At 55.3% G+C, this 13,439-nt stretch overlaps 1 protein-coding gene across 3 annotated transcripts; it reads right to left on the bottom strand.

The window, feature by feature from the left end:
* Positions 1 to 9: 9 nt before the first annotated feature.
* GALK1 (galactokinase 1) lies at positions 10 to 6,367 on the bottom strand. Of its 3 annotated transcripts, none has more exons than XM_027567719.1 (8): positions 6,309 to 6,367; positions 4,734 to 4,923; positions 4,169 to 4,288; positions 3,814 to 3,949; positions 3,523 to 3,704; positions 568 to 718; positions 306 to 468; positions 10 to 212 (listed from the first exon to the last, which is right to left on the bottom strand). In XM_027567719.1, the coding sequence occupies exons 1-8, from the start codon at positions 6,351 to 6,353 to the stop codon at positions 141 to 143; spliced, it is 1,059 nt and encodes a 352-aa protein (XP_027423520.1). In that variant the 5' UTR covers positions 6,354 to 6,367; the 3' UTR covers positions 10 to 140. The 3 variants fall into 3 exon arrangements, with proteins under 3 accessions (XP_027423520.1, XP_027423522.1, XP_027423519.1); XM_027567718.2 differs by lacking the exon at positions 6,309 to 6,367 and adding an exon at positions 5,819 to 6,033 and having other exon boundaries at positions 22 to 212; XM_027567721.1 differs by lacking the exons at positions 4,169 to 4,288; positions 6,309 to 6,367 and adding an exon at positions 5,819 to 6,034.
* Between the last annotated feature and the right edge of the window lie 7,072 nt (positions 6,368 to 13,439).

Genomic DNA, 13,439 nt, shown 5'->3' on the forward strand with positions numbered 1-13,439 from the left:
CAGGCAGGTGGGTCATCATGGTGGCAGGCACAAGTTTATTGAGCACCCAGATGCAGAGGGCAGGCGCCAGAGGCCTGGAGCTTCGTGACTTGCTGCCTGGCAGGCCCCATGCCCACTGGGTGCCATCCCCGGGGAGTGCCTCACCAGTGCAGCACCTTGGCGCCATCGGCCGCCTGAGAGAGGTAGAAGGTGGCGGTACCACTGTACTGCTCCTATGGGAGAGGCAGGTGGGGTCTAAGCACGGCAGGGCCTCGGGGACCCACTTCTCCATCCCTCCTACCCCCGGGGCGCTGGTGCCTACCCACCTGTATGTGCTGCATGGCTTGGGAGGTGGAGGAGGCCTCCAGCAGGGTCACAGTGCAGCCGCCAAAGCCACCCCCGGTCATGCGGCTGCCATAAACCCCAGGTGCAGACAGTGCAGCCTCCACGAGCTGGTCCAGCTCCGGACAGCTCACCTCGTAGTCATCCCTGCAGAGAGGACAGAGAAGAGGGTGGGCCTAGCACAGACCCCACCCTGCCCCCGGGCTCAGCCTCTGCCCGGGAGATACGGGCCCCAGCGGTCCTCACCTGAGCGAGTGGTGACTCTCTACCATGAGGCGGCCGAAGGCTCGGTAGTCTCCCCGGCTCAGGGCCGCTGCTGCCTGGGCCGTGCGCCGGATCTCACCCACCACATGCCGTGCGCGCCGGAAGCCCTCCTTGCTCACCAGGTCTCTGCCAGCTGGGGAGGGAAAGGGGTCAGCGGGCCCGCCACTCACCACCTCTGGGCCCCTGCCAATGTGGGGATGGGGGCGCCAAGGCGGTGGCCTGGGGGTGGGAGGCTGGAGGGCGGTTCTGACAAAGCTGTACGTAGAACCTTGTGTTGGTGACTAAGGTTCGGAGCCTCCGCCCCAACTATGAAATGGGATGCTTGTGTCACTCGGGGCGCAGTAAGCACTGAGAGAGAGAACGCATGGAGAGCTCCCATCCCAGCAGGGTGCCTGGCACACAGTGGGTGCTCACTTAACAGCAGGGTAAGCCCCAGACCCTTGTTGCTTCCAAGGTGAGGGGGAACACAGGGCTGCCTTCAAGAGCCCACAGTAGCACAAGAGGGAGAAATCCTCCTGCTGCTTTTTTTTTTTTTAAGATTTTATTTATTTGACACAGAGAGAGAGACAGCGAGAGAGGGAACACAAGCAGGGGGAGGGTCAGAGGGAGAAGCAGGCTTCCCGCGGAGCAGGGAGCCCGATGCGGGGCTCGATCCCAGGACCCTGAGATCATGACCTGAGCTGAAGGCAGTCGCTTAACCAACTGAGCCACCCAGGCGCCCCTCCTCCTGCTGCTGTTTATGCTGGAGCATCAACTGGGGAGGCTGGGGCTCCGGAGTTGGGGTACAGCCCAGGCAAAGATCAAGAAGCAGGGCACGCCACGATCCAGGCCGTCCCGCTGGCTAACGCTGGGGTGGGGAGAGCAAGCTGAGTACGTCATGGCCGCCCTGATTGCCAGGGGGTTTTGCTACTTAATTCTGGAGCCACAGAGGTTTGGGAGCAGGGAAGGGCTGACAAAAGCGACTGCCGTGGGCAGGGGGTCCGAGCTGGGAGAAGAAGGCACCAGGAGCCAGACAGCAGCTGCTAAACACTCAGAAAGCAATGAGGGGCCTGATGTGGGGGGAGGAAGGGGAGATAAGAGTGGGAGGGGGACAGTGGGGACACGGAGGTGACCGAGGTCTCACACAGGAGCGACAAGGGTAAGAAATAACAGGCAACGGGAAGTCAGCAGGGGAAGCCTACAAGGGAGGACGAGGAGTTCCGCTGGGAATCAGGTGGGGGCTCCGGGGCAGCAGGTGGAAATGTGGGGAGGCTCCAGCCAGGTGAGCAAGGGGCTGCAGGCTCCAATCCGAGTCCTAAGTGGAACAGTGGTGGCTGGTGCTGTGGCTTGAGGACAAAGCCTGGGGCGGGCACGTGCAGAGAAACAGGGCTGTGAGCAAGCAGGTCCAGCGCCTGCCGAGGGGGGGAGGGGGGGCGCCGGGGAGAGTTGGCTGCTTTGGGGGGGGTGACTGAGAGGATTGAGAAGTGAACATGGATGACAAAATGGGGGCCATAAGCATTAGGTCTTCCCCCCACACTGGCACAGGAAAGAGATTCAATTTCAGAAGGGAAGAGAACTGGCCAAGTTTCCAAGCAGAAGGGGAGGAGCCAGGCAGAGGACAGGAAGGAGGCAGAGTAGGGCCTCAGGCACAGGACTCTGAAGGCAGAGGGCAGCACTGAGGTCCCCAGGGAGGGGAGACCCCCGAGGAGTGGTGGGGAAGGGGTGCAGTGGAGAGGAGGGATGGCCAAAGTGTTCCAGTGTGAAAACCTCCGCCAAGGTCACCTGCACAGAGCAGGCGGGGCAGGTCTGAACGGAATGGTCCACCAAGGAGAAGCACAAGGCGGTCCCCCAGGGCTGGCCATCGCCCCTGCACCGGGCACTAGCACACTGCCAGGGAGGGCCCAACTCCCAGGGCCGGCAGCCTGGCCGGGGACGGGCTAGGGGGCTAAGCTGCTTGGTCCGAGGCTCAGCACTGCCCCGGACTATGGGTCCCTCATCCAAAACACGGGGAGTAATAATGGTATCTGCTTCACAGGGTGTGGCAGAACCAGGGGATATTCATCTGACCTTCAAACTATCAAATATACTATCTTCCTGGCCACGTGTGTCAGGAACCTCTTAGATACATGCACTTTTGACTCTGCAATCCTACTGCTCAGAATGCAATCCTAAGAAAATAACAAGAGAATGCAGATAAACTCGGGTCTGAAAACAATCATCACAGTGTCACGTGTGATTATTGGTAAATAGTTAAGTTAGGTACACCTGCGTGCCAGAGTATTCCGTAGCTTTTACAGGCCCCGTTGATGACATGCTGGCACAGTAAAGGCTTCTCAGATAACGTTAGAAAAAGAGAAACAAGGGCGCCTGGGTGGCTCAGTCGGTTAAGCATCTGCCTTCGGCTCAGATCGTGATCCCAGGGTCCTGGGATCAAGCCCCACATCGGGCTCCCCGCTCGGCGGAGAGCTTGCTTCTCCCTCTTCTTCTGCACCTCCCCCTGCTCATGCTCTCTCTCTTTCTGTATCTCTCTCTCTCTGTATCTCTCTGTCTCAAATAAATTAAAAAAAAAAATCTTTAAAGAAAAGAACAATATTAAGGGGCACCTGGGTGGCTCAGTTGGTTAAGCATCTGACTCTTGATCTCAGCTCAGGTCTTGATCTCAGAGTTATGAGTTCAAGCCCCACGCTTGAACTCAGGTCTTGATCTCAGAGTTATGAGTTCAAGCCTCCACTAAGTGTGGAGCCTACTTAAAAAAAAAAAAAAAAAGAAAGGAAAAGAAAAAAAGGAAAAACAATATAAGATCTCGAGTAGCCCTGCTGAGGTAGGAGCCCTAGGTGTGCAGTGTTAGGAGCAGTGGGCAGAGCACAGGCGAGGCCCCTGGGGATGAGGGGGTGTACGGCAGGGTCAAGACCACACGGAGGGCCCGGCAGCCCCGCAGGGTACCCAGCCAGCTCTCACCCTCCAACTCCTCCAGCTGCACTTCCCGAAGGCTCTCCTTGCCCAGCGCCCGGGCCACTGCCTCACATTCGCGCCGCCGCAGAGGGTACTCGCTGGAGCCCAGCGAGTGGCGGACATTGGAGTTGGTGATGAGCACGGCCAGCTTAGGTTCTGACAGCGGCACCAGGCTTGTCTCCAGGGACCTGGCATGGAGTTGGAGTGAGGAGATGACAAGCCCAACTGTCCGTGTGCCACAGCAGCCAGTGGGCATGCTCCACCCAGAAGCTCCTGATGATGAGGGGAGCCCCTGACCTGCAGTCAATGAGCAGCGCGTGGCCTTTCTGCCCCAGCAGTACGATGAGCTGGTCCATGATGCCACAGGGCACCCCTGCGAAGCTGTGCTCGGCCCGCTGACACACTTGAGCCCGGGCAGCTATGGACCCCGAGTCTGCGGCAGGGGAGACTCGGTGGGGGAGGTGGGGAGGCTGGGGCCCAGGAGGGGGGGTTCATGGGGTGGGGGCGGGTGGGAGCCGTGGTAGTTCCAGTGACACTCCAGGGAGATTCCCCACCCTCCTCCCAAAGCCACAATAGAGGAAGGAAAAAGCTCTGACAACAAGGACACCTCAGGGAAGGAGGGCTGGATCAGGGGCCGAGGCCTAAGAAGTACCTGGGCAGAGCTGCTGCAGGAAGGTGTACGTGGCCACTTCCAGGGACGCGGAGCTGGACAGCCCACCCCCCAGGGGCACTGAGCTGACCACCACTGCACTGAAGCCAGGGAGGGGTGCAGCTGGAAAGAATGGGTGGTGGTGAGATGGGCCGTATGGGAGGATGGGCCTGAGGAGGGCATGTATTTTGGTATGAAGGGAGGCAACTGCCTGATAGCTGCTTCCAGGGATGAGTCTCAACTGTCAGAGGCCACGTGGGCCCCAGCACCCTCCTCATCCTTCTACCCTGAGGTTCCTGGGACACAGTCTTCCTAGTTCTCCTGGTTTAGGGCTCTGGAGGCCAACGAAGGGGCTAGGGGCTTGAATCCTGGCTCCTCCCATCATATAATGGGCAGCTCAGGGAAAGTTCTGGAACCTCTGAGGGCCTCAGTCTCATCATCTGTACAATGGGGATACTCTCCCCCTGCAAGCTACCCCGTGGTGGATTATATGAGCTAATGAGCTTTGTAGCTGAGAGGTGGTGCTCCTAGCACTAGTGTCAACTTGACCCTGGCCTCGGTCCCATACCTGGGTAGTGCTGAATCACTCCCTTGACATAGTTGGCCCAGCGGGGGGTCCCGGGCTCCAGTGACCGCTGGGCTGTGGGCAGCGGAAACTGCAGCCGCCGGGGTTCATCAGCATCCTCAGAGGTGGTGAGGAGGGAGACAAGGCCATCTGCCCGGGGGCTGCCCACCAGCACGGTCACAAGCTCCAGCGCCTGGCAGGAGAGACAGGGAGTATGTACAGCTTCTGCCTGCTGACCAGTGGATGAGGCCCCTCCCATACTAAAGTTCTGAAGAATGAAAAGGTTTCAGATTCCCTTTGAGACTCAAAAAGAAAGGAATGGGGGATGTCTTGGGGTAGAATCTAAGTGCTGAGTTTGCCCTGGGGGCTTGGGTCCTGCCCCTGGGTTTTCAGGGGCACGGCCAGTGCGGCGGAAGTGTAGACCTGGACTCTGCCTGAACATGGGCTCCCAGGTGTGGGGCAAGGGGGAGCAGAGCTAGAAAGGAAAAGAGTCAGAGGAGTTCCAACTGATGCCGTCCCATTCTGGAGCGGTCTCAGGTGTGCAGTACCCACTCACTTGCCAAGCTGCACCAGGTGGAAAGGGTCCCAGATCCAATCGCAGCCCCACCAAGAACCAGCTCTGTGACCTTGAGCAAGTCACTAGCCCTCGCTGGGCCTCAGTTTCCTCCTCTGTAAACTGAACCGGCTGGGCCGGGAGGTCTAGGGCTAGTTCCCCCAGGTCTGCGGGGTTGAGGCCCCTGGAAGACAGAGCCCGAAGCGCCCCCTTCCGCTTGCGGTTGGGGCCCCACAAGTTGAGACTCAGGTTGATGGCGAGGATCGGCAGCCTACAGAGGGCGGGCTCGAGCGAAGAGGCGTCGGCACACCCCCTCCTAGCCTACTTCCTCGCGGATCCCCCGCTTCCTCTCTTCCAACGTGGGAAATACCCCATCCCCAGGTCTCTCCCACGTGCTCGTCCCCCAGACTCGCGGAAGGATGGCTAAAGTTCGGTGCGGCCGCCCAACATCCATGCAGGGACTAGGCACCTCCCCGCGCGCCTCAGGCCTGCCCTGCCTCGGGGGAGGCTCGGGGCTCCCCTCCCGGCCCCTCACCATGGGCAGCACCAGGCCCTGGTTGTAGTCCGTGTGCTCCCCGATCAGGTTGACCCGGCCCGGCGCCGACACAGCCAGCTCGGGCTCGGCCCCGAACTCCTCCCGGAAAGCTCTGCGGGCCTCGGCCAGCAGCTCCGCAGCCTGGGGCTGTCTCGAAGCGGCCATGACGCTTGCCCTGCAGCGCGGCCCGGTCGGCGCGGGATGCTCGGGGCGGGGCCGCGCGGGGGCGGTGCACATTCCTGTACGGCCCCCCGCCCCCACCCCGGGCCTCCTCCCGCCCCCGCCGAGCCAGGCCCGCCCCGCCCCGCCTCCCGGCCCCCGCCACCTGCTGAGCACGCTCCGCCACGTCCCCCCACCCCCGACGCCCCCACAGCGGGCCGGCGGCGGACTTTGGGAAAGACCGGCGGGTTCCCCCTCGAGGGGTACTGGCTGGACTGGAAGCTCTGGGTTGCCCTTCCCTGACCCCGGCGCCTCTTTCTGTGCTACTCACACCGGCCCGGCCATCCGCCCACAGCCTGAGCAGCGGAGCCCGCATCCAGCGGACCTGGATTTCCCAAAGGGCTCTCCTAGGTCCTAGAGTCCTGCCACTGTGAGGTCACCAGACCCCGATCATGAGTCTCTGAGAGGGGCCTAGCACGCAGTGTAAATTGAGATAAGGAAAGCCAATTTGGTGGTGACCAGGGAGTCGCTTTCTTACAGGCCGCTTTTCTAGACTGGTTCCGCCAGCACAGCTGTTAGCAATGGAAGACTTAAGGAGAGTGGTAGTAGATGGCCTCTCCTGGAAGGACCAGTGGCAGCACCCCCCCTTGGGTGGGACTGTTGGCCTCAGCAGGTGCTTCCTCAGCCTTGAGCCTTGGATGCAGAGTCTGACACTCACCACCTCCTCTTTCACCAGCTTGCATCCTGAACCTTTAAGCTGGCCCCAACTCCTGCCTGGACACCTGTCCACGGTTGCATCTATATGAAACTGTGGAGCAGAAATGCTGAAATGTAAGCAGCCTGTTTGGGACTAGGGTGGGGGCTTTGGGGAGTATTGTGGCCAGGGATAGAGCTTGGGGGTCTGTCGGGGGGTTGCCCAAAATGCAGCTCTGATACTCTTATATGGTGATGAGCAGCGAGTAATGTATAGAATTGTTGAATCGTTATATGGTATGCCTGAAACTCACATAACACTATGTTATTTACACTTCAGTTTAAAAAAATGCAGCTCTGAAAACTTCTAGAAATTAACATGGGGGTAAATTTTTGTGACCTTGGCTTAGACAGTGGCTTTTTAGATATGACACCAAAAGCACAAGAGACAAAAGGAATATGGATAAGTTGTACTTCATCAAAATTAAATACTTTTGTGCCTCAGAGGACACCATCAAGAAAGTGAAAAGACAATCCACAGAATGGGAGTAAATATTTGCAAACCATATATTTAAGGGCCTTGTATCAAGAATACATAAAGAACTCTTACAACTCAAAAAAAGACAGATAATTTAAAATGGGCAAAAGACTTGAACAGACATTTTTCCCAAGAAGATATACAAATGGCCAATAAGCACGTGAGAAGGTGCTCAACATTGCTGGTCATTAGGGAAATGCAAAGCAAAGGCACAATGAGAGATACCACTTCATACCCAGTAGGATGGCTAAAATAAAAACACGGTAACAAGTGTTGGTGAGGATGTGGAGAAATCAGAACCCTCATACACTGTGGTGGGAATGTAAAACAGTTAAGTATCTCCACCAAATACTAACCATAGAGTTTCCATATAACCCAGCAATTTCCCTCCTAAGTATATACACAAGAGAATTGAAAACATATGTCCACACAAAACTTGTACATTAATATTCATGGCAGCACTATCTGCCATTAATCAAAAGGTAGCAATAACCTGGGGCACCTGGCTGGTTCAGCCAGTGGAGCATGGGACTCTTTGATCTCAGGGTCGTGAGTTTAGGCCTCATGTTGGGTGTAGAGATTACTAAAAACAATAAAGAAACTTAGAAAAAAAGTATTGGATAATCAAATGGATCAATCAAGAGAATGTGGCATGTCCATACAATGATTTTTACTCAGGCATAAAAAGAGTGAAGGCCGATCCATGGTACAACATTGTTGAGCCTTGAAAACATGGTAAACAAAGGAAGCTGTCACAAAAGACCTCAAATTGTACAATTCTATCTATATGAAATGTTCAGAGTAGGCGAGTATCTTCAGAGACTGAAAGGAGATAAGTGGTTGCTTAGGGCTGAGGGAAATGGAGGGGATAAAGGGTGATAGCTGAGGGTACTGAGTTCTCTTTGTGACGAGGAAAATGCTGTAAAATTGCCTGTGGTGATGGTTGTACATATCTGTGAATATACCAAAACCACTGAATTTTATAGTTTGAATGGGTGAATTGTATGGTATGTGTGGTATATCTCAAAACTATTTTCTTAAAACTTTGGGAGGGGCACCTGGGTGGCTCAATGAGTTAAGTGCCTGACTCTTGATTTTGGCCCAGGTCATGATCTCAGGGTTGTGGGATGGAGCCCTGAGTCAGGCTCCACACTTCACAGGGAGTCTGCTTGAAATTCTCTCTCTCTCCCTCTGCCCCTCTCCTGCTCCTACATGTGCTCTCTCTCTCTCTCTCTCTAAAATAAACAAATCTTGGGGCACCTGGGTGGCTCAGTCGTTAAGTGTCTGCCTTCTGCTCAGGTCATGATCCCAGGGTCCTGGGATCGAGCCCCACATCGGGCTCCCTGCTCGGCGGGAAGCCTGCTTCTCCCTCTCCCACTCCCCCTGCTTCTGTTCCCTTTCTCGCTGTGTCTCTCTCTGTCAAATAAATAAAATCTTTAAAAAATAAAGTAAAATAAACAAATCTTAAAAAAAAAAAACTGAGAAAATGATTCCAGATTTCATCTGATGGCCTGCCTGCTCCTTTTGAGCACTCCTCAGTAAAGCGTTTTTTTTGTTGTTGTTGTTGTTTTAAAGATTTTGTTTATTTGACAGAGAGAGACACAGCGAGGGAGGGAACACAAGCAGGGGGAGTGGGAGAGGGAGAAGCAGGCTTCCTGCAGAGCAGGGAGCCCGATGCGGGGCTCTATCCCAGGACCCTGGGACCGTGACTGGAGCCGAAGGCAGACGCTTGACGACTGAGCCACCCAGGCGCCACCAATAAAGCGTTTTTTGGCATAGGCAAAACAAAACAAGACAATGAGTGGCCCTTGGGGCTGGTTAAAATGGGATTAAACTCACAAACCATGCCTTCCAATGGGCATCACTCTTGGAGAAGTGTGGCATGAAGCAGCCCCTTCTCTGTGAATCCTTTACCTACCTGAGCTTTGACGTCTAACAGTCCTGAGCCCATATCTCTGCCAAAATCTCTATCTGTGTGATCTGAGATCTGTGTGATTTCAGGAAGATGACGGGACCTCTTGGAGCCTCAGTCTCTCATCTGTAAAATGGGGCAAGTGATTCCTGTTATAAAAGAACTGAACGAGCTAATCTTCACATAGGGCTCAGCCCAGCACCTGGCACTTAGTAAGCACAGAATAAATGTTTGCTATTATTATCGGTCATCCATTAATTGAACAGATAACATTGGACTCTCCTGTGCAATTGGCCAGATAAAAGATAAAAGGCTCTCATGGCTCTAGCTAAGAGGAAGACACAATCTGGCCCCCTCTGGCTAAGTGCTCTGCTGGAGGAGGAAAGAGCTATCTGAGTAAGAAGAGCGAGGAGGAATCCGAATCCCTGCGAGGCCTCTATCCTTTTTATTTCCATTGTTTCAGTTTGACGGAAAACACATCCATTTGCCCATGTTCATCCTTTGTATTGTTTTGGTTGTTCTTGGAGAACCTGGCTTTGACCGAGGGGCAGTGCTTCTGTTTGCTCACCGATGAACTCTGAAACATTGATTTTATTTGGAAGATGTGTTTACTCTCATTTTTTTTTAAGTTGATAACATTTTTATTTTTTTATTTTTTTAAAGATTTTATTTATTTATTTGAGAGAGAGAGAGAATGAGAGATAGAGAGCACGAGAGGGAAGAGGGTCAGGGGGAGAAGCAGACTCCCCGCTGAGCAGGGAGCCCGATGCGGGACTCGATCCCGGGACTCCAGGATCATGGCCTGAGCCGAAGGCAGTCGCTTAACCAACTGAGCCACCCAGGCGCCCTACTCAGTTTTTTAATCCCATCTAGCATGTTACATGAAATCTGTTCAGAAGGAAGTCTACCTCTGACTTTTGGCCCTCCCTCCCATTTTCCTGGCCAGATGTGACAGAACTGGGGTGCGGGGGAGGTGGCACCTTATGGGGACACCCATTAAGGGCTGGGAACCCTGCCACACTCTGGCTCCTCTGTTGCAATCACAGCCTGGTTCCCTGAGGGGACTTGGGTCCACGTCTCCCACACTAATATCTATAGATATTCTCTGAACATGTTTGCTCTCCGCAGATGGCCCACCCTCTCACTCATTCTGGGAGCTTCTTTGTGGTTGTTCCCCGATAGGGGAGGGTTGACCTATCTCCTGATTTGGACCCCTTTTGCCCTTCTGTAATATTAATGATAACAGCTTCTGTAATATTGATAATACAAATAGCGAGCTTATAGTCAGCCCTGGTGTCAGGGCCGATACTCAGCCTATACTGGGGTACTGGTTGTTTACTACCAGGATGTGCTCTGATTGGTCAGTGCCCTTGACTTCTGTTGTTAAATATTTTTAGTCATCATGCTGTGCACAGATTATTTCATTAAATCCTTGCAAGCCTATTAGGTAATAACTTTTTATTCCCATCTTACAGATAGGGAAGCACAGATGGGTAAAGGAACTCATCCAAATGGGAGAGCTGGGCCTTGAACCTGAGCCTAGCTGCCCCTGAGCCTGTCCTCTCAGCCACCACCCTGTCCCCCGGAGCATCCTGACCAGCTGCAGCTTCTGCATACTAAGGTGTGAAGACATACAGTTCAGACTGAAATAAGGGATTGAGGAGGGGGGCACGGGCAGCTGCTCTCTCAGGCCACGGCAGCCCCGGTTTCTACAGGGAACACTCCCGACTTGGAAGCCAGGCCAGGAACCAAAGCTCTTGGGAATTGGGCTGATTCTTTGCCACCCATGCAGGAGCAGATCCAGCCAGCTGTGCTGTATGGCTGCCAGGGCCATCCGGGTCGGTCAGCAAACATGTCTGGAGCTTCTGCTGTGTGCCAGGCATGACTCCAAAAGCAGGCAAGTCTCAGGCCTTGCCTTCGGAACATCAGGAACTTCTTGCCCTCCTGCTAAGAGGGGCCAGCTTCAGGCCTTGTCTTTTTTTTTTTTTTTTTTTTGACAGAGAGAGCAGAAACTGGGGGAGCGGCAGGCAGAGGGAGAAGCAGACTCCCCGCTGAGCAAGGAGCCTGATGTGGAACTCGATCCCACGACCCTGAGGTCACAACCTGAGCTGAAGGCAGACGCTTAACCGATTGACCACCCAGGAGTCCCCGGGCTTTGTCTTTATTTATTTATTTTTTTAAAGATTTTATTTATTTATTTGAGAGAGAGAGAGAGCACATGAGAGGGGAGAGGGTCAGAGGGAGAAGCAGACTCCCCGCTGAGCAGGGAGCCCGGTGCGGGACTCGATCCCGGGACTCCAGGATCATGACCTGAGCCGAAGGCAGTCGCTTAACCAACTGAGCCACCCAGGCGCCCTGGTAATCAGATTTTATTTATTTATTTTTTTAAAAGATGTATTTATTTGAGAGAGCGAGAATGAGAGAGAGAGAGTACATGAGAGGGGAGAGGGTCAGAGGGAGAAGCAGACTCCCCGCTGAGCAGGGAGCCCGATGCGGGACTCGATCCCGGGACCCCAGGATCATGACCTGAGCCGAAGGCAGTCGCTTAACCAACTGAGCCACCCAGGCGCCCCAGGCTTTGTCTTTATTTGGTGCCCCCACCATGTCCTTGAAGTTCCCGCCCTCTAGGCTGATGACCACCGTGCTGATGGTCGGGGAGAAATCCAGACTCACAAGATGCTGGGGACAGCTTAGGGCCACAACCATCTCTTCCTGCACCTTGCACTGGGCACTGCAGCTGGTCCAGGCCTCCAGGCCATAGGGTGTGGGCATGAGGACTGAGACTGACCAAAGGCACGGTGCCAGGGAGGGAGAGGGCTGCAGGCTGTAGCAAGACCCTCAGGCCCACGATGCCTGGGCCTTGGACCCAAATCCAACCTGTCCCCTCTGCTGATGCTCTTGGCTCAGTACCAGGCAGTGAGAAGCTTATGGGGAAAGGTCCTGAGGCCCAGCATGTCCAACAGAGAGGGTAGGAGGGGGAGTGGGGGCTAATGGAGCCCGGGTATCACCTCCATGGGGACGTGCACGGTCCCTCACAGATCCCTCAGCAAAAGGCCACCTAAAGCCCCCTAAGCTTGCAGCCCACCAGCCTCCCTTCCCAGAGCCCTTCTTGTCAGTAGTATTGCTGGTGTCGAGACGGACTTCTCCTTTTTTGCCTGTGTGCATTCCAGAACTGCAGCTTTCTGAAAGAGAGCTGGCAGCTGCTGGAGCTAAGACCCCAGAACCTAGCACCCTTTCCAAGTCATGTGTGACCTTATAGCCCCCTTCAGGGACCATAGCCTCACCAAGTCCCCCTCCCCTTGTTTCCCTGGTAGAGGGGGTGACTGCAGAACACTTAGCTTCCTCCATGGGGAAGGGCGATGGTGAGGGAGGGTGTAGAGGAGGAAGGTCCTCTGCTCAGGGCAGAAGGCTAAGAAATGCTGCTCCTGGGTGTGCCTGGCCAACAGTCCCGGCCCCTGGCAGACACTGGGCATGATGCTCAGGCAAGGACACCAGAACGGGCACACCACATCACAGAAAAGTCCCATGATGCTGCTTGGAACAATGGTGGCTTCTGGGCGGAATCCCTCACTGTCAGGGGCTGCTGGGCAGTTAGCAGAGCCACGGAGAACAGGCACCCCCAGGAGGGAGGGAGGACATCAGGCTCTGGCCCCACCTCACAGCACAGCCCTCTATGTATAAACTCAAAAGCTGTCCCAGCTGCCTTGCTCATTCCCCACACATGCTGACAAAGGGGTCAGGGAGCCAAAAGGCCAGCCATCTGGCCCAAGAAGGCACTTGCAACCTTCTCCCTGGGGGTGGTGTAGGATTTGGGTTAGCAACCTGGGCAGGGGCTTGGCTCTTCCTTCCTTCCCCTAGCCTTGCCCTCAGGAAGGCAGCTGGAAGGTCAGCTGTTTGTGCTGAAGTTCCTGGCCAAAAGCCAGGCCCAGCTGGATGGACACCCCTGAGGAATGTCCACAGGGGCAGGTGGGACCACCATTGGGGTGAGGGAAGGAAGGGACTGTGGGGCCCAGACAAGGCACAGCCAGCTCAGCTGTGTTCTTCTAGCAGTGCCTGAGTCAGGACTGAGGGACATGGGCTGTGATCGCCTCAGTGAGAGGACTCTGAAGTGCTCCCAACACAAGGGATGAGGAGGTAGGGGTGGGGACCGGATGTGCAGGGTGGGAACTCAAAGCTCTTATGCCCAGTGGACCACAGCCCCACCAGGGAGAGAACAGCTGCAGATGGGTGTGGTGCACACTGTGCACCTCGCCCTTCCCCGTGGCAGGCTAGGTTGGCCGTAGGCCTGAGGCTCCGATGTCTGGCCCTCAGCTGTGGCT

The sequence above is a fragment of the Zalophus californianus genome, chromosome 16, assembly GCF_009762305.2.
Source record: "Zalophus californianus isolate mZalCal1 chromosome 16, mZalCal1.pri.v2, whole genome shotgun sequence".
Taxonomy (NCBI): domain Eukaryota; kingdom Metazoa; phylum Chordata; class Mammalia; order Carnivora; family Otariidae; genus Zalophus; species Zalophus californianus.

Excerpts from the sequence above, each read along its gene's own strand:
- GALK1 (XM_027567718.2), bottom strand. The coding sequence starts at position 5,983 with ATGGCCGCTTCGAGACAGCCCCAGGCTGCGGAGCTGCTGGCCGAGGCC. Across the intron at positions 469-567 it reads GAGAGTCACCACTCGCTCAG|GGATGACTACGAGGTGAGCT; the intron begins GTGAGGACCGCT and ends TCCTCTCTGCAG. Across the intron at positions 213-305 it reads AAGCCATGCAGCACATACAG|GAGCAGTACAGTGGTACCGC; the intron begins GTGGGTAGGCAC and ends CCTCTCCCATAG.